Genomic DNA, 25880 nt, shown 5'->3' on the forward strand with positions numbered 1-25880 from the left:
TGATTTGCGTAGATGAGTGCCGAAATTCGGGCAAGGATGTGACCAACATGCACTATTCTTGATACCGACAGTTCTGACAGGCTCAATTTGATGAACAGCGGTAACTGTGTAGATATGACAGACCGCGAAAAAGTGGTGCGAACCCAGCTGGCAGGTCGTCGCAAAACGTGAAGCACCGAATATGACAAACGTAACGTCACGCAAACGACATCCAATTGCAAGATAAATCTATCCAATTAGTTTGAGCTCTGTTAGCCTTCGGTCAAATCGCTCCCGGTGACGACGATTTCTTTCAGAAGTTTTTGAGGCAAACGTGATGTTCCTTGCTTCCCCCATGCAACGTCTCAATGGTTGTGCTAAATTTTGTGGAACTGCGGTGTAGGTGACCCCTTCTGCAGCATTCAGTCAACAGCTGTTTCTACGAGTTTTCCATGGGTGGGGAGGGTTGGGGCGGGGTAAAAGATGAGGTAGTTTCCTTTGTGACCCCCCCCCCCCCTCGCATTCGCTGTTCGCGCTTATTCCTTTTGGTAGTGTGATGTACTGCGGAGCAATACTTTTTGCACCGCAGCGTTTCAAGGTCTGTACAATTACACTGCCCATGCCAGTATCTATTTACCTATTTCGGAGAACATGCTGGTGTTTGGACTTTTGGGCACGTACCTGAACGTATACAATTGCCAAAAGGCCCGCAAGTCAACACAGTCAGTCGTGTTTTCTCAAGCTCAATGGCCGTAATGCTTCGAAACTTTACAGTTCTAGTATGGTCCACAAGTTACGGTTTGTTGAATAACCACTGTTTTGACACCTCCAAGATCGTCAAGTATTGCTGCTAAGTCATCTACACAAATAATACCCACAACGTTTGCCTTGCTGCTACTGCACGACTACCTAAACCCTACAATGATCACATTCAATCGGCGATCCTACATTTCGCTTGGTTCTAATAAAGCAATGAGAGGAAAATGAATGTTTAGGAACTAGAGAGGAAGTGTGTAATTGTTGGCATGACGGCAAGGTCCGTGAAATACGCAGATTCTGCTTCTATGTTACCTGCAATGCGACTTGGCCAAATCCACGTCCTCCCCTCCCCCTCCCCCCCCCCCCCCCCATCTCCTCCCCAGTAATTTGCTCCTTACGTACGCGCTTGGTGCATGTGTTGCAATATTTAGAATTAATTATAATGTTTATTGTGTGGCATGCAAAGAAATGCCTTGAAACAGGCGAACGCCTTGATAAGCTCGATTTGTGGCGCAGCCTATACATGGCACAGCCTACACGTGTTAGCCTGACTCTCTTGGCCAGTTGCCAAATCGCTATCATTAACGAACGTCGTTGATCTTTTTTTTTGTTTAGTGAACCCACATGCCAGCCACACAGCATTGAAATGTTCGCCGCTGTACCGACTGTGGTATGCCATGGTAATTGCCGTTATGCCAAAACTAACGTATAATCGCAGACATATATTTCTCCTCACGTGCACATTCATTTGGACCGCAAATACATGTGTCAGAAACATGTGCAAAGTGCATCACAACATTGCTCACGCACTCTTTGAACGGCAAGGTTTTACGCACACATTCATAGCTAAACAGATAAATAGACGCACTCAAGTGGAGACAAAAATTTTTAAGCTAAAGGTATCGCGGAAATTTGAGCTTTGGGTCAATCATAATTGGGCCAAGGAAAAAACAAGGTGAGATATGATGGTACCTGACCGAGGTCCGATTGACTACTTTACTGATACCGGGGCTGATATCCGACCAGTACCTTTTCGTACTGCACGGGGGCGGGGGCGGCGCGGGCCTCGGGGGCCGGAGCCGAGTACCCCTGTACGGTGCGCACCTCAGGGGCCGCCTCGGTCGACGGCACCTCGGGCGTCGGGTACTCGGTGGGCACGGCCGTCGGCAGCGCCGCACCCTCGGCACGGAAGCCCAGCGCGTCGGCCACGTAGCTCACGACGATCTCGGAGCCCTCCGGTGACGTGTAGCTGTACGAGCCGGCGACGGCGCCGTCCGAGCCCTGCTCCTGCCGCTCGATGCCGTCGTCGGAGACGAAGCGGAAGCTGAAGCCCTGCTGGCCGTCGTGCTGGCTGTCCTCCTCGAGGATTCTGGCGACGGGCTGGAGGGCGGCACGGACCTGCGGGGCTTCGTACGTCTGGGAGGGGGCGGCGGCGCAGACGGCCACCACGGCAGCAAACACAAACTGAAACAAACGTTTGGCATGTGTTATCAATTGACATACGAATGCAGGTGTGATGCAGCTTAAGAAATTTCACCACATTAGGCCTCCGTTAATCTTCGTGTTGCTGTGCTCGAAGTGCTATTAAACACATGCTAGTATTGCGGCCACCTTAAGGTTGTTTTGGTCAGGATGCCGACCCTTTCTTACATAACATGTGTATTTATATTGAGATTCTAGCTGGCCTAGAGCAAGGAAACTATGTTAGTTCTTGCTCTCACCAGCTTCATGATATGGTCCTGTGGTTCTGTTCGGAAACAAGAGATGAAGTGATGCGTCTTCTGGGCAGCAAACGTGTTTTATACTCCTGAGCAGGATAGGCTGCCCTATCGGAGGGCCCGGTACCCAGGGACGACCGGGTCAGGCAGATGATCCAGTTCATGGGATTCAGTGTCACCAGCTGAGAAGATTACACAACCAACCCACGACAGGACACTGCGAGCTACCCAGAAAACTCGTTTAGCTCTGGTGTCCACGGCGTTTCGGCACAGCTCTTTAAAGAGGAATTTTCTACATGTCAAACGAGGGTACGGTAGACCACCGTTCACGTTGGCTGCTGGGGCATAGCTGGGAGCAAAAAAAAACAGTGCAGTATTGTGGGTTGTTTTGCACAAAAAGTGTCTTGCATGCCACATTCACGCTTACGTTGGTATGCTTGCGGACAAATGTCAACACACTTGCACAGACAAACTTGGATAACGATCGTACAGAATATGCCAGAATTGAATAAGGAATCACGTTGAAAAACATATCATCTTGAAACAGCGACTGCAGCTTCGTTAAAAAGGGCTGTCGGCCATGTGATACAGCGAACTTGACTACAGCTCTTCGTTATCTGAAATTGCAAATGCTAGCCATCCACAGCCAAAAAAATGTGAAAAGAATAAATTATGGAGGCAAACATGTTGTGGAAAACGACATCCTCAAGGAACGACCGGAGCTCCATGTAACGTGAAGTTGTAGTCAGCTCAATCGCCTCAATCGACTTTAGTCAGCTCAAACTTATCTGCGTCTTGTTGATAGAGAAGTCTCTTCGTGGCTTGAAGCTGCTCTATTCATCTCTGCACTGCCGGAAATGCTTCCATCCAATCTGCCTGCCAGCGAACGTTTTCCAATTACTTGCCTGGCTTAGCACATACGTAACGCATCAAAGACTATCATAATGCATATCTTGAGATGTAGCCGTGTGTCCAGGCATGGTGTTGGCTTGTGTCACCAAATATGGCTGGTGTTTTTCTCTGTGTGTGTGCATGAAAGTTTAACATCGCGTGCATGCCAAATAAAGGCTAACGGCATGTTAATTGCAGGGGAATGGGGAGGGGGGGTCCCTACACCAGTGATCATGAATCCCTCCCACCCGGTTAAGACTTTGATTTGTCGATAGGTCACACCCGACAAGGTCCTTAAAACAGTTCGGGCACAGATCGAAGTCGCAGGGGATGTTATGCATTCTGCATGGAGCCAAGTATTCACAGATGAGGCAGCTGTCCTTAGCTAACAAAAGAAGAAAACCAAAAATGGGTGAGGAATCGCTTTTGACGGGTCAGACAGGCCTGTGTCGTGCAGGTCAAACAGGACAGGGCAGACAGACACGCAGATCTGCAAAGATTATTGCGTGCCGTAAAACAACATCGCACTTTTATTATATATTATTTGTACGTGTCCACGTCTTTCAGCTTTAGTTTATTTGCCTAGATGAGTGCTGAAATTCGGGCAAGGATGTGACCGACATGTACTATTCCTGATACCGACAGTTTTGATATGCTCAATTTGATGAACAGCTACACCTGCGTAAATATGACAGACCGCGTAAAAGTGGGGCGAACGAAGCTGGCAGGTCATCGCAAAAGGTGAAGTACCGAATATGACAAACCTAACGTCACGCAACCGACATCCAATTGCATGAGAGATATATCCAGTTAGTTTGCGGTCTGTTAGCCTTCGGTCAAATCGCTCCCGGTGGGGACGATTTCTTTGAGGGATTTGGAGGCAAACGTGATGTTCCTTGCTTCTCTCCATGCAGCGTCTTAATGCTTGCGTTAGATTTTGTGGACATGTAATGTAGGTGACCCCTTCCGCGGCACTCACTCAACAGCTGTTTCTACGAGTTTTCGGAGGGTGTGGAAGGGTGGGGCGGGGTAAAAGATGAGGTAGTTTCTTTTGTACCCCCCCCCCCCCCCTCGCATTCGCTGTTCGCGCTTATTTCCTTTGGTAGTATGATGCACTGCGGAGCAATACTTTTTGCACCGCAGCGTTTCACGGTCTGTACAATTACACTGCCCATGCCAGTATTTATTTACCTATCTCGGAGAGCATGCTGGTGTTTGGATTTTTGGGCACGTACCTGAACGTATAGAATTGCCATAAGGCTAGCAAGTCAACACAGTCAATCGTGTTTTCTCAAGCTCAATGGCCGTAATGCTTCGAAACTTTACAGTTCTAGTATGGTCGTTACAGTTTGTTGAATAACCACTGTTTTGACACCTCCAGGATCTTCAAGTATTGCTGCTAACTCATTTGCAAAAATAACGCCCAAACGTTTGCCTTGCTGCTACTGCACGAGTATTTTAACACTACAATGATCGCATTCAATCGCGATCCTACATTTCGCTTGGTTCTAATAAAGCAATAAGAGGAATATGGAAGTTAATGAACTGGAGAGGAAGTGTGCAATTGTTGGCATGACGGTAAGATCGGCGAAATGCGCAGATTCTGCTTTTTATGTTGCCTGCAACGCGACTTGGCCAAATCCAAGTCCCCCCACCCCCCACCCGCCAACAGTAACTTGCACCTAAGTAAGCGCTTGATGCATGCCTTGCATTTTTTAGAATTACTTATAATGTTTATTGTGTGGCATGCATGTGCCTTGAAACAGGTGAATGCCTCCATAACCGCAATTTGTGGCGCGGTCTACACATGGCACAGCCTACACGTGCTAGCCTGACTCTCTTGGCCGGTGGCCAAATAGCTGCCATTAACGAACCGCGTTGGTCAATTTTTTTACATAAACCCACATGCCAGCCACACAACATTGAAATGTTCGCCGCTGTGCCGGCTGTGGTATGCCATAGTAATTGCTGTTACGCAAAAACTAACGTGTAATCAGAGAAATATATTTCGCCTCACGTGCACATTCATTTGGACTGCAAATGCATACGTCAGGAACACATGGAAAGTGCATCACAACATTCCTCACGCACTCTCTGAACGGCAACGTGTTACGCACACATTCATAGCTAAACAGATAAATAGACGCACTCAAGTGGAGACAAAATTTTTAAAGCTAAAGGTATCGCGGAAATTTGAGCTTTGGGTCAATCATAATTGGGCCAAGGAAAAAACAAGGTGAGATATGATGGTACCTGACCGAGGTCCGATTGACTACTTTACTGATACCGGGGCTGATATCCGACCAGTACCTTTTCGTACTGCACGGGGGCGGGGGCGGCGCGGGCCTCGGGGGCCGGAGCCGAGTACCCCTGCACGGTGCGCACCTCGGGGGCCGCCTCGGTCGACGGCACCTCAGGCGTCGGATACTCGGTGGGCACGGCCGTCGGCAGCGCCGCGCCCTCGGCACGGAAGCCCAGCGCGTCGGCCACGTAGCTCACGACGATCTCGGAGCCCTCCGGTGACGTGTAGCTGTACGAGCCGGTGACGGCGCCGTCCGAGCCCTGCTCCTGCCGCTCGATGCCGTCGTCGGAGACGAAGCGGAAGCTGAAGCCCTCTTGGCCGTCGTGCTGGCTGTCCTCCTCGAGGATTCTGGCGACGGGTTGGAGGGAGGCACGGACCTGCGGGGCCTCGTACGTCTGGGAGGGGGCGGCGGCGCAGACGGCCACCACGGCAGCAAACACAAACTGAAACAAACATTTGGCATGTGTTATCAATTGATATACGAATGTAGGTGTGTTTCAGCTTAAGAAATTTCACCACATTAGGCCTCCGTTGATCTTCGTGTTGCTGTGCCCGAAGTGCTATTAAACACATGCTAGTATTGTGGCCACATTGAAATTATTTTGGTCAGTATGCCGACCTTTTCTTGCATAACATGTATGCATTTATATTGAGATTCTAGCTGGCCTAGAGCAAGGAACTATGTTAGTTCTTGCTCTCACCAGCTTCATGATATGGTCCTGTGGTTCTGTTCAGAAACAAGAGATGAAGTGATGCGTCTTCTGGGGAGCAGACGTGTTTTATACTCCTGAGCAGGATAGGCTGCCCCACCGGAGGGCCCGGTACCCAGGGACGACCGGGTCAGGCAGATGATCCAGTTCATGGGATTCAATGTCACCAGCTTAGAAGATTACACAACCAACCTACGACAGGACAGTGCGGGCTATTCAGAAAACTTGTTTAGTTCTGGTGTCCACGGCGTGTCGCCACGGCCCATTAAGGCGGATTTTTCTACATGTCAGACGAGAGTACGGTACGCCAGTGCTCACATTGGTTCCTGGGGCGCTGCTGGGAGCAAAAAACTGCAATGATGTGGGTTGTTTTGCACAAAAAGTGTTATACATACCACATTCACGCTTACGTTGGTATGTTTGCGGACAAAGATCAACTCACTTGCACAGGCAGGCTTGGATAACGATCGTACAGAATATGCAAGAATTGGATAAGGAATCACGTTGTAAAACACATCTTCTTGAAACGGCGACTGCAGCTTTGTTAAAAAGGGCTGTCGGCCATGTGATACAGCGAACTTGACTACAGCTCTTCGTTATCTGAAATTGCAAATGCACACCCACCCTATCCACACCCGGTGAATGTGAAAGGGATGAATTATGGAGGCAAACATGTTGTGGAAAACAGCATATTCAAGGAATGACTGGAGCTCCATGTAACGTGAAGTTGTAGTCAGCTTATATAGCCCCTTGTTGACAGAGAAGCTTCTTCGTGGCTTGAAGCTGCTCTATTCATCTCTGCACCGCCGGAAATGTTTCCATCCAATCGACCTGCCAGCGAATGTTTTCCAATTACTTGTCTAGCTTAACACATACGTAACACATCAAAGACTATCATAATGCATATCTTGAGATGCAACCGTGTGTACAGGCACGGTGTTGGTTGTGTCACCAAAAATGCCTGGTGTTTTTTTTTGTGTGCATGGAAGTTTGATTTTGCGTGCATTCCAAATATAGGCTAATGGCATGTAAATTGCAGGTGGTTGGGGAGCGGGGTAATCCCTAGACCAGTGATCATGAATCCCCCCCTCCCGGTTAAGACTTTGATTTGTCGATAGATCATTCCGACAAGCTTCTTAAATCAGTTCGAGCATAGATCGAAGTCGCAGGGGGTGCTAGGCATTCTGTATGGAACCAAGCACTCACAGATGAGGCAGCTGTCCTCAACTAACAAAAGAAGAAAACCAAAAATGGGCGAAGAGCTGCTTTTGACAGGTCAGACAGGCCTGTGTCGTGCAGGTCAAACAGGACAGGGCAGACAGACACACAAATCTGCAAAGGTTATTACGTGCCGTAAGGCAGCATCGCATTTTTATGATAGTTCACTTGTACGTGTCCACGTTTTTCAGCTTTAACACGCGCCCGGGTGGCCGGCTAGATACCCTTCGCTCGGGTGGGGCTGTCAATTTGATCCTTCTCTGAGATCTCGGGAACTAAGAAAGCTAAAGACACCAAATTTAGAGGGTGTGTTCACCTGTACGTGAACTCACGTAGGTCAAAGTCCTAGGTTCTTAGGTCATGACCTTCTGGCCAAAGAAAGTCAAACAAGGTCATGTTCAAGGTCGCTCTCCGAAGTGACCCCAAAACCTAGATAACCATTTCTAAGCAAAAGGTCACATACTCATTTAAGGTCAGTGACCTTGTTTGACCTTTTGAAGGTCAAGGTGACCAAAATCATACGAGATTGCTTGTAGTTTTGCATTTGACAAAGCGACAAAGATTACGCTACGCAGTATGTTCCTAAAATGAAATATTAACCTGGGTCATCTTAGGTCAATGGCCTATTCTGACCTCTAAGAAGTCCATGGATGATGTATAATGCGGCTTCTGCTATGAATTAATTCGAAATGAGCACCAGAAACTATCCCACACAGCAATCCCTAGAGTAACAACACAGGTTGGTTTTTACCTTGGTGTGACCATTATACCTGACCTTAGGTCAATGTAATATGCTCATTCAACTGTTTTGCTGCCTACGAAAGCATCTCAGACATACATGGCTTCGTCTTACACTTCGTTGTTGGATCAGTTTGAAGGATTCCCTAGGAATTGTCTTTGCTGAAACTATGACCTGATTTTGACCCACCATAGGTCAGCAACCTTACGAAGAACATCTAAATTGTTTTATGCCAAGCGATCCGCTATTCAATTGTCTACAGGTCTGCAAAATTTGGCGTGGCTGCTCCGCGCCGTTCGCAAACCATTCTGGAAAAACCTTCGGGGAGGTCAAGTTGACCTCAAGTTGAGGTCAAGTCCACCCGAGCGCGTGTTAATTGATTTGCGTAGAGTTGTGCTGAAATTCTAGGCAAGGATGTGACCAACATGTACTATTCCTGATACCGACAGTTCTGATTGGCTCAATTTGATGAACAGCTACAACTGCGTAGATATGTTAGACCACGTAAAAGTGAGGCGAATCCAGCTGGCAGCTCATCGCAAAAGGTAAAGTACCGAATATGACAAACGTAACGTCACGCAAACGGCATCCAACTGCAGGAGAGAGATATATCCAATTAGTTTGGGCTCTGTTAGCCTTGGGTCAAATCGCTCCCGGTGACGACGATTCCTTTGAGAGGTTTCGGAGGAAAACGTGATTTTTCTTGCTTCTTTCCATGCAACGTCTTAATGCTTGTTAGATTTTTTGAACCTGTAATGTAGGTGACCCCTCCTGCAGCACTTACTCAACAGCTGCTTCTACAAGTTTTCGAAGGGTGGGGAAGGGTGGGGCGGGGTAAAATATGGGATAGCTTCCCCTGTGCCCCCTCCCCCCTCGCATTCGCTCTTCGCGCTTATTCCCTCTGGTAGTGTGGTGCACTGCGGAACAATACCTTTGCACCGCAGCGTTTCATGGTCTGTACAATTACACCGCCCATGCCAGTACTTAGTTACCTATCTCAGAGAGCATGCCGGTGTTTGGATTTTTGGGCACGCACCTGAAAATAAACAATTGCCGTAAGGCTCGCAAGCCAACGCAGTCGGTCATGTTTTCTCAAGCTCAATGGCCGTAATGCTTCGAAACTTTGCCTTTGTTTCTTTGCCTTTGTACCGACTGTGGTATGCCATGGTAATTGCCGTTATGCCAAAACTAACGTATAATCGGAGAAATATATTTCGCCTCACGTGCACATTCATTTGAATTGCGAATGCATGCGTCAGAAACATGTGCAAAGTGCATCACAACATTGCTCACGCACTCTTTGAACGGCAAGGTTTTACGCACACATTCATAGCTAAACAGATAAATAGACGCACTCAAGTGGAGACAAAAATTTTTAAGCTAAAGGTATCGCGAAAATTTGAGCTTTGGGTCAATCATAATTGGGCCAAGGAAAAAACAAGGTGAGATATGATGGTACCTGACCGAGGTCCGATTGACTACTTTACTGATACCGGGGCTGATATCCGACCAGTACCTTTTCGTACTGCACGGGGGCGGGGGCGGCGCGGGCCTCGGGGGCCGGAGCCGAGTACCCCTGCACGGTGCGCACCTCGGGGGCCGCCTCGGTCGACGGCACCTCGGGCGTCGGGTACTCGGTGGGCACGGCCGTCGGCAGCGCCGCACCCTCGGCACGGAAGCCCAGCGCGTCGGCCACGTAGCTCACGATGATCTCGGCACCCTCCGGTGAAGTGTAGCTGTACGAGCCGGCGACGGCGCCGTCCGCGCCCTGCTCCTGCCGCTCGACGCCGTCGTCGGAGACGAAGCGGAAGCTGAAGCCCTCTTGGCCGTCGTGCTGGCTGTCCTCCTCGAGGATTCTGGCGACGGGCTGGAGGGCGGCACGGACCTGCGGGGCCTCGTACGTCTGGGAGGGGGCGGCGGCGCAGACGGCCACCACGGCAGCAAATACAAGCTGAAACAAAAATTTGGCATGTGTTATCACTTGATGTACGAATGCAGGTGTCACGCACCTTAAGAAATTTCATCACATTGGGGTACGTTGATCTTCGTGTTGCTGTACTCGGAGTGCCCTTAAGCGCACGCCATTTGCAATGTTCACAGGATACGTGCACCGGTAACAAGCGTGTCAAAGTTGTAGCTACATGCAGATCATTTTGCAGCAGGATGACGACCTTTCCTTACATAACGTGTACGTGCTTTCATACTGAGCTTGTTTCTCGTCCAGTGCAGGAGGACCCTGTAAGCTCTTACTCTTACCAGCTTCATGGTGCAGTTCTGTGGTTCTGTACAGAGACAAGAGATGGATTTATGCCACTGTTGTGTGGCAGACGCGTTTTATACTGCTGAGGACAGGGTGCCCTACGGAGCGTCCGTTATCCAGGGACGACCGGATCAGGCAGATGATCCAGTTTATGGGATTGGGATATGGGATTCAATGTCACCAACTGAGGAGATTACACAACTGACCTACAAGAGGAGACTGTGGGCTGTCCAGAAACCAAGCGTTGTTCTGAGGGCGACGGCGGCTCGGCACAGCCCATCGTGGCGGCTCCTTTACATGCCAGAAGCGCGGTACGCCATCAGCCACGTGGCTTTTTGTGGAATTGTTAGGAGACTAAAATAAGCATGCCATATTGCGTTTTTTTTTGCCAAAAAAAATGCCTTTCACACCACATGTACGTTAGCGTTGTCATGTTTGGGGACAGATACCGACTCATTTGCACAAGCAAACTTGGATAATGATTGCACAGAATAGGTTAAAGTTTGAGAGGACATCACGTTGCAGAACACAGCATCCTGAAATGAGGACTGGAGCTTCGTGAAAATGGGCTTTCGGCCACGTGATATAGCCAATTTGACTACAGCTCTTTGCGGTCTAAAGATGCGTATGCTAGCTCGCCGCAGCCGGTGAATATGAAAAGGGTATATTATGAAAGCAGAAATGTCGTAGAAAACAGCATCTTCAAGAAACGACTGGACCTTCATAGAACGCCAACGTCTAGTCAGGTTTTGTAGCCATTGTTGACTAAGTAGTCTCTTCGTGGCTTGCAGCTGCATTTTTTTATTTCTGCACAGGCGGAAGTATTTTCATCCAAACTCCCTGCAAGCGAATGTTTTCCCATTACTTGCCTGACTCAGTACATACGTAATGCATCAAAACACCATCATGATACATATCTTGAAGCGTATCCATGTGTTCAGCATGATGGTAGCTTGCAGCATCAAATATATCTGGCGTGGAGCTATTTCTTGCGTGGATGGAAATTTAAATATTACATGCAAGCCAGAGATAGGCTAATGAGAACATGTCAGTTGGGGGGAGGGAATAATCCCCGCACCAGTGGCCGCTAATCATTCCCCCACCCCCACCCCCATCCAGGAAAGATCTTTATTGGTCGACAGCTCTCACTCGACGAGATTTTACAACAGTTCAGGCATATATCAAAGTCGCAGTGGGTATTATGCAATTTGTATGGGACCAAGCATTTCAAGATGATCCAGCTGCTCTTGACTACTAAATGAAGAAAGCCAAAAATGAGCGAGGAGCCGCTTTTGAAATGGTCACGTACGATAGGGCAGACAGACAAACATGTTCGCAAAATGTATTGCGTGCCATAAAACTGCATGCTTTCGATCTTATTTGTACGTGCCCACGTATGTCAGCTGTAATTTGATTCGCGTAGATGAGTGCTGAAATTCGCGCAAGAATGTCATCACCATACTCAGTTCCTGATGATGAAAGCTCTGTTGGATCCATTCTGATTGGCTCAATTTCATGCACAGCTACGACTGCAAAAATATGGTAGATCGCATAAAAATGGGGCAATCCACCTGGCGGGCCATCGCAAAACGTATACTACCGAACATGACGAACATAGCGTCACAAAAGGGACATTCAATCGCAGGAGAAATCTATCCTATCAGCCTGGGGTCCGTAAGCCTTGGATCGACTTGCTCCCGGTGGCGACGATTCCTTTGAGAGGTTTTGGAGGCAAACGTGATAGCTCTCGCTTCTTTACATGCAACGTCTTAATGTTTATGTCAGATTTTGTGGGCCTGGAATGTAGGTGACGCCTTTTGCGGCACTCACTCATCAGTTATTTCTTCGGTTGTCCGGAGGGTGAGGGAGGGCGGTATGGGCCAAACAATGGAGCAGCCTCCAATGCGTCCCCTCCTTCGCTTACACTGGCCGCGCTTACTCCCTTCGACTGCCGTGTGATGACCTGCGACCAGCCCTTCCTGCATCGCAGTGTTTCATGGTCTGTATGCCACTGTCTATGCCAGCATTGATTGTCTATCACGGCGGACTTGCTGGTGTTCCGATATTTCGACGCGTACTTGAACGTTAACAATCGCCATAAAGCTCGCTCACACATCTATGTAATGGTGGCATAAGCCAACATAGTTATGCCATCCCGATTATAACGATGGCTTAAAGTGTACGGCTTATTCCAGGTGTCCTAAACAGAAGGGGAGCATCATTTGTTGAGATCGCCGGTGGTTTCTGAATGGCCACGAAATATCTTCGAGCACGTTCAGAGCCATGTAGTGTGTACTGGTAACACTGGAATGCATAATTGACGAAACGAGCGCGCCTTTTATATTTAGTAATGCGGCGTGCACGCGTGTCGGTGCAAAGTCCAAACGACGGCCTGTGCTCGGTTATCCTGTGCCTGTGCTCGGTTATAGTGAACATCGTTTCCACAGCTTGCTTACGGCTCAGCTTGTTTTCCCGCAAATACGATTAGCATTAACTCTAAAGGTCATAAAATGGACCTTCCTACCAGCACAAAGTAGCTCCTGCCGCCCATCAATCTCCGTGCGGCGGCGTCAGCACTCAGGTGCCCACCTCACTATTGTACATGCGAGCTGTTGAGACTCTTACTGCGCTCTTTTTAAACCGCAAGCAGGTTAACAAGCAAAAGATGGCGAGCAGACAGACGCACATTTTTAGACATCAAGTTATATGACAGCTTCTTTAGAACACGGAGCCAATAGAAAACTGTTGCGCACCTGCATGTTGTGATCGATCTCATTTTGCAGTCTGGGGTTTAGCTTTGTTTTAACAAAGTTCAGTTCGTTCTAACTAATAAAACAACAAATAAATGGAAGTGTAGGAACAAAAGCGTGAGTGAACAACTGTTGACATGACGGCAAGTCCGACGAAATACGCCGGATTTGTTTTTATGTTACCCACAATTCAACTTGGCCAAATCGTCCCGTCCCGTCATCCCTCAGTAATTTGCTCTTAAAAGGCCCTGGATGCAATGTCTTGTAATCTTTCAGAATCAATCATAATGTATTTAGTGCGTCATGCAAAGAAACGCCTTGAGACAGGTGAATGCCTCAATAACCCAAACTTATGGCGCAGGCTATATCTGGCACAGCCACCACATGCTAGCCTGACTTTCTCGGCCGGTTGCTAATTAGCTACCATTGACAAACCTCGTTGGCCCGTTTCCTGTGGCGTGAATCCCCATGCCGGCTACACAACATTGACATGTTCGCTGCTGCACCGACTGAGTTACGCCACAGCAATTGTCATTATGCCGAAACCAACGTAAAATCGCAAACATATATTTCGCTTCGTGTGTACATTTATTTGAACTGCAAACATAAGCGTCAGGAACACGTGGAAAATGAATCCCATCTCCCGGCATGCAATCTCTGCACGGCAGCTTTCTACGATGCATTCATAAGTTGAATAGATAATCAGACGTGCTCAAATCGGGACCAAAATTTCAAATTTAAATACACGACACATATCTAAATGTTGGGTCTGTCAGAATTCCGCAAAGCCTACAGCAACAGAAGATATGATGGTATGTGACGGAGGTACGATTGACTACTTTACTTGTACCGGGGCTGATATCCGACCAGCACCTTCTCGTACTGGACGGGGGCGGGGGCGGCGCGCACCTCGGGAGCTGGAGCCGAGTACCCCTGCACGGCGCGCACCTCGGGGGCCGCCTCGGTCGACGGCACCTCGGGCGTCGGGTACTCGGTGGGCACGGCCGTCGGCAGCGCCGCACCCTCGGCACGGAAGCCCAGCGCGTCGGCCACGTAGCTCACGACGATCTCGGAGCCCTCCGGTGACGTGTAGCTGTACGAGCCGGTGACGGCGCCGTCCGAGCCCTGCTCCTGCCGCTCGATGCCGTCGTCGGAGACGAAGCGGAAGCTGAAGCCCTGCTGGCCGTCGTGCTGGCTGTCCTCCTCGAGGATTCTGGCGACGGGCTGGAGGGCGGCACGGACCTGCGGGGCCTCGTACGTCTGGGAGGGGGCGGCGGCGCAGACGGCCACCACGGCAGCAAACACAAGCTGAAACAAACGTTTGGCATGTGTTATCAATTGATATACGAATGCAGGTGTGATGCAGCTTAAGAAATTTCACCACATTAGGCCTCCGTTGATCTTCGTGTTGCTGTGCTCGAAGTGCTATTAAACACATGCTAGTATTGCGGCCACCTTAAGGTTGTTTTAGTCAGGATGCCGACCCTTTCTGACATAACATGTGTATTTATATCGAGATTCTAGCTGGCCTAGAGCAAGGAACTATGTTAGTTCTTGCTCTCACCAGCTTCATGATATGGTCCTGTGGTTCTGTTCAGAGACAAGAGATGAAGTGATGCGTCTTCTGGGGAGCAGACGTGTTTTATACTCCTGAGCAGGATAGGCTGCCCCACCGGAGGGCCCGGTACCCAGGGACGACCGGGTCAGGCAGATGATCCAGTTCATGGGATTCAGTGTCACCAGCTGAGAAGATTACACAACCAACCCACGACAGGACACTGCGAGCTGCCCAGAAAACTCGTTTAGCTCTGGTGTCCACGGCGTTTCGGCACAGCTCTTCAAAGAGGAATTTTCTACATGTCAAACGAGGGTACGGTAGACCACCGTTCACGTTGGCTGCTGGGGCATAGCTGGGAGCAAAAAAAAAACAGTGCAATATTGTGGGTTGTTTTGCACAAAAAGTGTCATTGCATGCCACATTCACGCTTACGTTGGTATGCTTGCGGACAAATGTCAACTCCCTTGCACAGACAAGCTTGGATAACGATCGTACAGAATATGCCAGAATTGGATAAGGAATCACGTTGAAAAACATATCATCTTGAAACAGCGACTGCAGCTTCGTTAAAAAGGGCTGTCGGCCATGTGATACAGCGAACTTGACTACAGCTCTTCGTTATCTGAAATTGCAAATGCTAGCCATCCACAGCCAAAGAAATGTGAAAAGAATGAATTATGGAGGCAAACATGTTGTGGAAAACGACATCCTCAAGGAACGACTGGACCTCCATGTAACGTGAAGTTGTAGTCAGCTCAATCGACTCAATCGACTGTAGTCAGCTCAAACTTGGTGTTGTCACGCACCTTAAGAAATTTCATCACATTGGGGTACGTTGATCTTCGTGTTGCTGTACTCGGAGTGCCCTTAAGCGCACGCCATTTGCAATGTTCACAGGATACGTGCACCGGTAACAAGCGTGTCAAAATTGTAGCTACATGCAGATCATTTTGCAGCAGGATGACGACCTTTCCTTACATCACGTGTACGTGCATTCATACTGAGCCTGTTTCTCGTCCAGTGCAGGAGGACCCTGTAAGCTCTTACTCTTACCAGCTTCATGGTGCAGTTCTGTGGTTCTGTACAGAGACAAGAGATGGATTTATGCCACTGTTGTGGGGCAGACGTGTTTTATACTGCTTAGGAGGACAGGGTGCCCTACGGAGCGTCCGTTATCCAGGGACGACCGGATCAGGCAGATGATCCAGTTTATGGGATTGGGATATGGGATTCAATGTCACCAACTGAGGAGATTACACAACTGACCTACAAGAGGAGACTATGGGCTGTCCAGAAACCAAGCGTTGTTCTGGGGGCGACGGCGGCTCGGCACAGCCCATCGTGGCGGCTCCTTTACATGCCAGAAGCGCGGTACGCCATCAGCCACGTGGCTTTTTGTGGAATTGAAAATTGAGACTAAAATAAGCATGCCATATTGCGTTTTTTTCCCCCAAAAATGCCTTTCACACCACATGTACTTTAGCGTTGTCATGTTTGGGGACAGATACCGACTTATTTGCACAAGCAAACTTGGATAATGATTGCACAGAATAGGTTAAAGTTTGAGAGGACATCACGTTGCAGAACACAGCATCCTGAAATGAGGACTGGAGCTTCGTGAAAATGGGCTTTCGGCCACGTGATATAGCCAGTTTGACTACAGCTCTTTGTGGTCTAAAGATGCGTATGCTAGCTCGCCGCAGCCGGTGAATATGAAAAGGGTATATTATGAAAGCAGAAATGTCGTAGAAAACAGCATCTTCAAGAAACGACTGGACCTTCATAGAACGCCAACGTCTAGTCAGGTTTTGTAGCCATTGTTGACTAAGTGGTCTCTTCGGGGCTTGCAGATGCATTTTTTTATTTCTGCACAGGCGGAAGTATTTTCATCCAAACTCCCTGCAAGCGAATGTTTTCCCATTACTTGCCTGACTCAGTACATACATAATGCATCAAAACACCATCATGATACATATCTTGAAGCGTATCCATGTGTTCAGCATGATGTTAGCTTGCAGCATCAAATATATCTGCCGTGGAGCTATTTCTTGCGTGGATGGAAATTTAAATATTACATGCAAGCCAGAGATAGGCTAATGAGAACATGTCAGTTGGGGGGAGGGAATAATCCCCGCACCAGTGGCCGCTAATCATTTCCCCACCCATCCAGGAAAGATCTTTATTGGTCGACAGCTCCCACTCGACGAGATTTTACAGCAGTTCAGGCATATATCAAAGTCGCAGTGCAAGTTGTATGGGACCAAGCATTTCAAGATGATCCAGCTGCTCTTGACTACTAAATGAAGAAAGCCAAAAATGAGCGAGGAGCCGCTTTTGAAATGGTCACGTACGATAGGGCAGACAGACAAACATGTTCGCAAAATGTATTGCGTGCCATAAAACTGCATGCTTTCGATCTTATTTGTACGTGCCCACGTATGTCAGCTGTAATTCGATTCGCGTAGATGAGTGCTGAAATTCGCGCAAGAATGTCATCACCATACTCAGTTCCTGATGATGAAAGCTCTGTTGGATCCATTCTGATTGGCTCAATTTCATGCACAGCTACGACTGCAAAAATATGGTAGATCGCATAAAAATGGGGCAATCCACCTGGCGGGCCATCGCAAAACGTATACTACCGAACATGACGAACATAGCGTCACGAAAGGGACATTCAATCGCAGGAGAAATCTATCCTATCATCCTGGGCTCCGTAAGTCTTGGATCGACTTGCTCCCGGTGGCGACGATTCCTTTGAGAGGTTTTGGAGGCAAACGTGATAGCTCTCGCTTCTTTACATGCAACGTCTTAATGTTTATGTCAGATTTTGTGGGCCTGGAATGTAGGTGACCCCTTTTGCGGCACTCACTCATCAGTTATTTCTTCGGTTGTCCGGAGGGTGAGGGAGGGCGGTATGGGCCAAACAATGGAGCAGCCTCCAATGCGTCCCCTCCTTCGCTTACACCGGCCGCGCTTGCTCCCTTCGACTGCCGTGTGATGACCTGCGACCAGCCCTTCCTGCATCGCAGTGTTTCATGGTCTGTACGCCACTGCCCATGCCAGCATTGATTGTCTATCACGGCGAACTTGCTGGTGTTTCGATATTTCGACGCGCACTTGAACGTTAATAATCGCAATAAAGCTCGCTTGCACATCTATGTATCGGTGGCATAAGCCAACATAGTCATGCCATCCCGATTATAACGATGGCTTAAAGTGTACGGCTTATTCCAGGCGTCCTAAACAGAAGGGGAGCATCATTTGTTGAGATCGCCGGTGGTTTCTGAATGGCCACGAAATATCTTCGAGCACGTTCAGAGCCATGTAGTGTGTAATGGTAACACTGGAATGCATAATTGACGAAACGAGCGCGCCTTTTATATTTAGTAATGCGGCGTGCACGCGTGTCGGTGCAAAGTTCAAACGACGGCCTGTGCTCGGTTATCCGTTGATCTTGGTGTCTTCTTTTGCACGTCGGATATCTCGAAGCTCAACAGCTTCAGTATGATCCACAATTTAGAGTTTGTTGAATAGCCATTACTGTGACGTCTCCGGGACTGTCATGTATTGCTTTGTCTTTTTATTAAGTTGTCTACACAAGCAATGACCACGAATTTTGCCCTGCCGCTGCCGTACGCCTGTTTAAACACTACAACAATCGTATTCGATCTGCGATCCTATATTCTGTGCACTGGCACTATTCACGTCATTAGACAGCCTGCAAATGGTGTTCCCAAAAGTCATCGTTGCTCACACAGCAGTGAACATCGTTTCCACAGCTTGCTTACGGCTCAGCTTGTTTTACCTGCGAATACGATTAGCATTAACTCTAAAGGTCATAAAATGGACCTTCCTACCAGCACAAAGTAGCTCCTGCCGCCCATCAATCTCCGTACGGCGTCGTCAGCACTCAGGTGCCCACCTCACTATTGTACATGCGAGCTGTTGAGACTCTTACTGCGCTCTTTTTAAACCGTAAGCAGGTCAACAAGCAAAAGATGGCGAGCAGACAGACGCACATTTTTAGACATCAAGTTATATGGCAGCTCCTTTAGAACACAGAGCCAATAGAAAACTGTTGCGCACCTGCATGTTGTGATCGATCTCATTTTGCAGTCTGGGGTTTAGCTTTGTTTTAACAAAGTTCAGTTCGTTCTAACTAATAAAACAACAAATAAATGGAAGTGTAGGAACAAAAGCGTGAGTGAACAACTGTTGACATGACGGCAAGTCCGACGAAATACGCCGGATTTGTTTTTATGTTACCCGCAATTCAACTTGGCCAAATCGTCCCGTCCCGTCATCCCTCAGTAATTTGCTCTTAAAAGGCCCTGGATGCGATGTCTTGTAATCTTTCAGAATCAATCATAATGTATTTGGTGTGGCATGCAATGAAACGCCTTGAGACAGGTGAATGCCTCAATAACCCAAACTTATGGCGCAGACTATGTCTGGCACAGCCACCACATGCTAGCGTGACTTTCTCGGCCGGTTGTCAATTAGCTACCATTGATAAACCTCGTTGGCCCGTTTCCTGTGGTGTGAACCCACATGCTTGCTACACAACATTGACATGTTCGCCGCTGCACCCACTGAATTATGTTACAGCAATTGCCATTATGCCGAAACCAACGTATAATCGCAAACATATATTTCGCTTCGTGTGTACATTGATTTGAACTCCAAACATAAGCGTCAGGAACACGTGGAAAGCGAATCCCATCTCCCGGCACGCAATCTCTGCACGGCAGCTTTCTACGATGCATTCATAAGTTAAATTGATAATCAGACGCACTCAAATCGGGACCAAAATTTCAAATTTAAATACATGACACACATCTAAACGTTGGGTCTGTCAGAATTCCGCAAAGCCTATAGCAATGGAAAATATGATGGTACGTGACGGAGGTCCGATTCGCTGCTTTACTGGTAGCGAGGCTGATATCCGACCAGCACCTTCTCGTACTGGACGGGGGCGGGGGCGGCGCGCTCCTCAGGGGCCGGAGCCGAGTACCCCTGCACGGTGCGCACCTCGGGGGCCGCCTCGGTCGACGGCACCTCGGGCGTCGGGTACTCGGTGGGCACGGCCGTCGGCAGCGCCGCACCCTCGGCACGGAAGCCCAGCGCGTCGGCCACGTAGCTCACGACAATCTCAGCGCCCTCCGGTGACGTGTAGCTGTACGAGCCGGTGACAGCGCCGTCCGAGCCCTGCTCCTGCCGCTCGATGCCGTCGTCGGAGACGAAGCGGAAGCTGAAGCCCTGCTGGCCGTCGTGCTGGCTGTCCTCCTCGAGGATTCTGGCGACGGGTTGGAGGGCGGCACGGACCTGCGGGGCCTCGTACGTCTGGGAGGGGGCGGCGGCGCAGACGGCCACCACGGCAGCAAACACAAACTGAAACAAACATTTGGCATTTGTTATCAATTGGCATGCGAATGCAGGTATCATGCAACTTAAGAAATTCCACGGCAACAAGTCTGCGTTTAGATTTGTGTTGTTTTTGGAGTGCCCTTAAAGCCAGGTTAGTTGGGATGATCACAGGGTAGGTGCATTCGTAACGAGCTGTCAAAATTGTGGCCAGCTGAAATAGTTTTGCTCTATGATAGCAATCTTTTTGTACATCATGCCTTTGTAACTTTGTATTGAGCTCGTTGCTTGTCTGGAGCAGAAAAACCATGTAAATTTTTACTCTTACCAGCTTCATTGTGTGGTCCTGGGGTTCTGTACCGAGACGAGAGATGAAGTGATGCCTTTTCTGTGGAGCAGACATGTTTTATACTGCTGAGCAGGATAGGCTGCCCCTCCGGAGGTCTCGTAATCCAGGGACGACCGGATCAGGCAGATGATCTAGTTTATGGGATTCAATGTCACCAGCGGGGGAGATTACACAAGCGGCCTACGAGAGGACACTGCGAGCTATACAGAAAACTTGCTCGGCTCTGGCGCAGAGGGCGTTCGGCTCAGCCCGTCATGGCGGACTTTCTTACATATCAGACTAGGGTAGGTAAGCCACGTGCGCTGGCGTTGCTTCTTTGAACATTGCTGGGAGGCAAATAATGGTACGTTACGGCTCATTTCGTCCAACGGCGCTTTGCATTCCTGGAACTATCAAAGATGTGTTCTAGTAAACAGGAATATTATTTCCACACTGACGTTTCTGCACTAAGGCGACGAATTCCTTTTCACGTGGCATAAGCACGCCAGTATAACAATTCCTCACAATGGAAATAAACATCCTTCGAAAAGAACGAGGAGGTTGTGAAGCAGCACAATGAAGTGTAAATACGGTTTCATAAAATGCTTATGGCGGTTGATGTGGGTAACAGCCAAAAGCTTAGCAGACGCTGCCACATTTTTGTCTGCCGATGCTTTTGCAGTTTTTTTTCTTAATCGTATCATGGAGCGGTTTTTCCCCCTTGCTTCTTCATACTTTTCAGCTTTTTTTGCTCTTTAATAACACATAGTCACTTGTTAAACCCAAAATTTTACTTGGATATTATCGAACAGGTTAAGCGAATTCTGAACGGGCGTCTGATTTTAGCCGCTGGCCGGCTGGCATTACCAGAAGCGGTACTCACGTGCGCTTAGTGTTTAGGAATTCCATCAAACACAGTCTGAGCAGCTAAACGCATTGTCTTGGCGGCGATCGTGTCCGCTGGTTGAGTCGAGCAGTGGTTGTGGAGGATTCTTTGCACCCGCGGGCTGAGTTTTACGTCTTTCATGCCATCTTTGCCTTTTCTGGTCAGCCGTTTTGACCACAGCTCTCAACCTGACGACAGTTATAGTTCTTTCGAGCCTGAGTAAGTATGAATTGGAGACGCAACTTGTTAACCGGCAAACCCGCAACATCTGACCCGACGAGACCCTCAGGCTTTCGGCCAGGCTGTGGGCCAGACCTGTGGGCTTTTGCAGGTTAATGTTTACTTATGCCTGCGTTATTTCATAAATGCAAGAACATGTAAATTACGACCACGATAACAAGTGATGTTCACTACGATATCTTGCACCTTTAATACCATAACCGTCTATTTGTAATGTACGTGACTTAAAAAATAGGCAATTTCCTTTTACCTCTCTTCCGATATGTGAGCCCAAGTTGCTGTCAAAAATTGGGCAGGGACTAAAACACCGACAGACGAAGCAGGCACGCTCGTTCTCCGAAACGTATCGTACCGAAACGTACCTTCCATAGTCGATTCAGTGCAATGAGGTGAGTAATGGGTAGCAATGTCGAGACCTGACCTTGGGTCAGACTACTCAAAAACACGAAGCGAAATTTAGCATACAAAAGCGGACAACTCAGATTTCAGAACATATTGCACCGATCGCTATGAAACCTCCACCATTGAATGTGTCGTACCTAATTTTATGTTACCATGGGAAATTTGGTGACCCTAAGTGACATCAAAAGTGACCAACTTTCACAAGTTCCAAAATTGTTGCTGGAAGCTCTCAAAATCTAACACTCTGATGGCTGTAAGACCTTGCCATTCATTGCTATCCTGATTTCCTGTTTTCTTATTACATATTTATTTATTACATATTTTTTATTATTACACAATTACATATTTACATTCTATATTTCATGCCGAGAAAACGTACGCCTTGGTTAAGCTAGCTATATTAAGCTAGTGATGCCATTCGTTCTTGTATTTCTTCTCAGCGGAGGTGTTTTTTTCTGAAAGTCACGCGTTCCATGGGCATGGCGTCGCCGCCGCCGCCGCCGCCAACGTGGCCGTGGTGGGGCGCGGGTGGCCGATATGTGTGGTACGCGAGTACCGCCGTTCTGCCTCGTGATTATGTGCGTGACTCCTCAGAGCCTCTGGTTGCTGCCTCCAAGGTGTTCAAAAGTCCGCCGAATCGAGTTGAGCGTGGGCCACGCCCGCGGCTATGATGAATGCTGTAAATTTCACGTGCCCAGCTGTGAAAGCAGGCTCGATGGACCTGACCGAAGCGAACCGATTTGGTCAGTGTCCTGCTGTGACAGATCCGTGACCTCGCAATCCTGTTGGGGGCTTGCCTCCGGTGCTCTGGGTACAGTTTGTCACCAAGATACAAGTACCAGAAGGAAACGAGCAAACGGTGACAAAATGACTGAACAGACTTCGCTGTTTAGATCGACGGGATGCAGGGTGGCCAGCAGGGTGCGTGCGGATGCTGGGTGGCTGTCTTCTCAGCTAGGAGCCGCCGGCGGCACCGCTGGCAGGCGGTATGCGGTGAGCAGACGTCATGGGTCAAAGTCCGTTTGAGGTAGGTGAGGTGGGGTTTTGACCACATCAGCCTCTTCTTTCTGTGTTGTTTTTAAGCTGGTCTGCACCTGCAGTTGAGGTGCGATGCCTCTAGACAAGTCAAATCTACATCCGTCCACAGGTCTCGGCTTAGGGGTCATACGCCACATTTTTCGAATGTAGTTGCTGCCTTTTCGATTCTGATCTTTCGTCTGTATTTTGGTTCAAAGATTCATTAACGCCATAACATGTGACCCTCGTGCCAGGATTGAAAAGGACTCAGTCTTTGAGAGCAGTATCATGGGCTTGTTTCACTGATACTAGGACTCCAATTTCAAGAGGCTGCATTTCGTGGCTGCGGTGGCTGCGCGGCGTAGCAGCCGTGATGGCGTTATCTCGAGCTTGTGCTGCACGTCGTGGTACACATCGAAACAAAATACATTTATTATTGGTGTTTTTACCACGTTTAGACCTACGAGGGTCTGCCCCCAACCCCAAGGGACTTGGTTCTAGAGATGTCAGTGAAGAACACGTCGCGTTTTGGAAGACGGTGGTCCACGGGAAAGGGGGAAGTGACAGCTCGTTGCGGGATTAGACGCATTATTAATGTTATCGAGAAACGGGGTCATAAGAGGACAGTTTTCTGCGGAGACCGAAAATGGCTGGGATAACTATGTAATTAAATTTAACCTGTGTGAATTGAACACCCACCGATATTTTATCGGTCCAGCGATCAGGCACGGAATATTTTTTTATTAATTCAATATTCATGTAATGCATATTCATGCAAGGTATTTCTCACCACGCCCTGACATGATCATGCCAATAGAAGGCTCTATGCTAGGTTTTGATGGAGAGCATGCAAGTTGATGGAAGATGCAAACTGTTCCAACTATCTGCGTACTCGGCGAGAGCGGCGAACAAGGTCAGTTTCTTCGACGAAGATCGATAAAGAGAGTAAGTCTGCGTACGTTTCGTGCTTACAGCCGATATCTTATATAAGCCAAAGTCATTTGGGTTGGCTGGCCTATTGTGTGAAAAATTGAGTTTATTTTTCAATGGTTAAGAGAAAAGTGCTGCCTTAAAAGACTGGTACGGTTTCAAATCACCAGCGCAGTGTGCGCTAAGGTGCTCATCCCACTGTGGCTCGCACAAATCGGATGTTTCAAGCAACTGCTTCACCACAGCTGACCTTCAAGAAGACTACTGGTCATTTGGTTAATTAGATTAGACCACCTTCGACCGGTAGCCATCATTTCAGGGCTATGGCATGAGGGGGACCGGATAACGATGGGACAGGACTACATGCACCGGGCCGATTAACGACCTCAGCTCGCGTAGGGGTCCCTGTGCGGGGTATGCGTTGAGCACCCGGTCGGGGTCCCCCTCCAGGGGGCCCCTCAGCCCGCTCGTGGCTAGCTCATGTAGCCTGCTCCGGATGAGCGGGGCATCGCAAGGATGCAGGATAAAGCAGGAGAGAGGATAAGAGGGTCGGATTAAGGAGGCTATTGAATTGCAGTACTGTTTTAGTACACCCCATGTTTCACTCAAATAATCTGTACAGCAGAGCGTAAGAACTAAGCCAGGAAGGGACGTGCCGCCCAGAAATCGCGCATGGTCACAACTAGGCCACAGACCGCATTAGCAACTAACAACCCTACGAGGCTGCATACTGCGCCGGGAGCACCGCCGCTGCCCTCACCTTGGCTTAGTTCTGCGCAAATCCGCCCATCCATCGGATCGGCCCCACGCCTATGGTCACGGGTAGCTCGTCATGTCCGTATATCTGCCGCTAACGGCGGCCGCTCCCGCCCGATGCTCCCATTCGGCCGTACGTCTGCGGCCCCGGGGGCGGGATGACCTGCACGGAACCTCGGCCCTTCAAACCGGTCACAGTCGGCGCCTCCACTCCCGTGCTGCCCGGGGTGCCGCCCGGCCTGACTGCCGAAGCGTCACGGGGACGGGGGGGGGGGAGGGGCAGCCAGCCGGGCCGGACGGGGAGGGGCCATCTCCGGTCAGGGCCGGGCCGGGCAGGGCAGGGGCGCCGACTGACACGACCGATGGACGCGGGGACGGGAGCTGGTGACAGGGCGACCATGACGGGACCGGTGCGCCGTCCTCGCGGCCGCCCTTGCGCAACATCGCCCGCGGCCGGCCGGACGATATGGAGCGTCTGCCGAACTGGTGCATGGTGGCCAACGCAAGCGGACCCTGTGGGACCATGCCAAGCGGACCACAGTGCCTTCGATCAACGAAATCACAAAAAGGTATCCTGTTTTATTTATGTGTATGTATATGTGTCTGTAGATATATATATATATATATATATATATATATATATATATATATATGTACGTATGCTTTGCCTAAAGTGTAAGTCGGTTTCCGCCACCATGCACGATTAAATGTATGCCGGGATGTTCGATTCATGCAGGTCAGAACCTCGGTCCTGAAACGCTGCTACAGTTTAACCACTGGGAAAATTGGCTGGCTTTAATGGCTATAGGCTGAACATTAGTTGCATTAACGCCAGGGATTAATTTAACGTAGCATCGCCTAAAAAGCAGCCTGCCAGCAAGCTATCAAACGTGTCGATGCGTACTACTTTTGCAATCAGTTAATGAGCAGTTTGAAGCCGTCTCAGTCTTTTTTGCAGCCAGAACACGAGCTGGCTCATCTTCCACCCACGCTCGATGTCTGCGCGGAGTTTAGGCATGCATTCGCACACATATTCCTCGTTGCTGGTTTGAGTAGGCTCCATCATTATG

The 25880-nt window shown here is 49.0% G+C and overlaps 4 protein-coding genes across 4 annotated transcripts; all 4 read right to left on the reverse strand.

The window, feature by feature from the left end:
• Positions 1 to 1611: 1611 nt before the first annotated feature.
• Positions 1612 to 2484, reverse strand: LOC119099507 (cuticle protein 3-like). Its single transcript, XM_037222660.1, has 2 exons — positions 2460 to 2484; positions 1612 to 2202 (listed from the first exon to the last, which is right to left on the reverse strand). The coding sequence occupies exons 1-2, from the start codon at positions 2466 to 2468 to the stop codon at positions 1735 to 1737; spliced, it is 477 nt and encodes a 158-aa protein (XP_037078555.1). The 5' UTR covers positions 2469 to 2484; the 3' UTR covers positions 1612 to 1734.
• A 2883-nt stretch (positions 2485 to 5367) lies between these two features.
• On the reverse strand, positions 5368 to 6391 carry LOC119099462 (cuticle protein 3). The gene is made up of 2 exons (XM_037222615.1): positions 6351 to 6391; positions 5368 to 6092 (listed from the first exon to the last, which is right to left on the reverse strand). The coding sequence occupies exons 1-2, from the start codon at positions 6357 to 6359 to the stop codon at positions 5625 to 5627; spliced, it is 477 nt and encodes a 158-aa protein (XP_037078510.1). The 5' UTR covers positions 6360 to 6391; the 3' UTR covers positions 5368 to 5624.
• Positions 6392 to 13974: 7583 nt separating this feature from the next.
• On the reverse strand, positions 13975 to 15946 carry LOC119098141 (cuticle protein 3-like). The gene is made up of 2 exons (XM_037221071.1): positions 15938 to 15946; positions 13975 to 14634 (listed from the first exon to the last, which is right to left on the reverse strand). Exons 1-2 carry the CDS (start codon positions 15944 to 15946, stop codon positions 14167 to 14169), a joined length of 477 nt encoding a protein of 158 aa, XP_037076966.1. The 3' UTR covers positions 13975 to 14166.
• A 3577-nt stretch (positions 15947 to 19523) lies between these two features.
• On the reverse strand, positions 19524 to 20627 carry LOC119099391 (cuticle protein 3-like). The gene is made up of 2 exons (XM_037222533.1): positions 20580 to 20627; positions 19524 to 20278 (listed from the first exon to the last, which is right to left on the reverse strand). The coding sequence occupies exons 1-2, from the start codon at positions 20586 to 20588 to the stop codon at positions 19811 to 19813; spliced, it is 477 nt and encodes a 158-aa protein (XP_037078428.1). The 5' UTR covers positions 20589 to 20627; the 3' UTR covers positions 19524 to 19810.
• Between the last annotated feature and the right edge of the window lie 5253 nt (positions 20628 to 25880).

Source organism: Pollicipes pollicipes, unplaced genomic scaffold (assembly GCF_011947565.3).
Source record: "Pollicipes pollicipes isolate AB1234 unplaced genomic scaffold, Ppol_2.1 Scaffold_4740;HRSCAF=5597_pilon_pilon_pilon, whole genome shotgun sequence".
Lineage (NCBI taxonomy): Eukaryota > Metazoa > Arthropoda > Thecostraca > Pollicipedomorpha > Pollicipedidae > Pollicipes > Pollicipes pollicipes.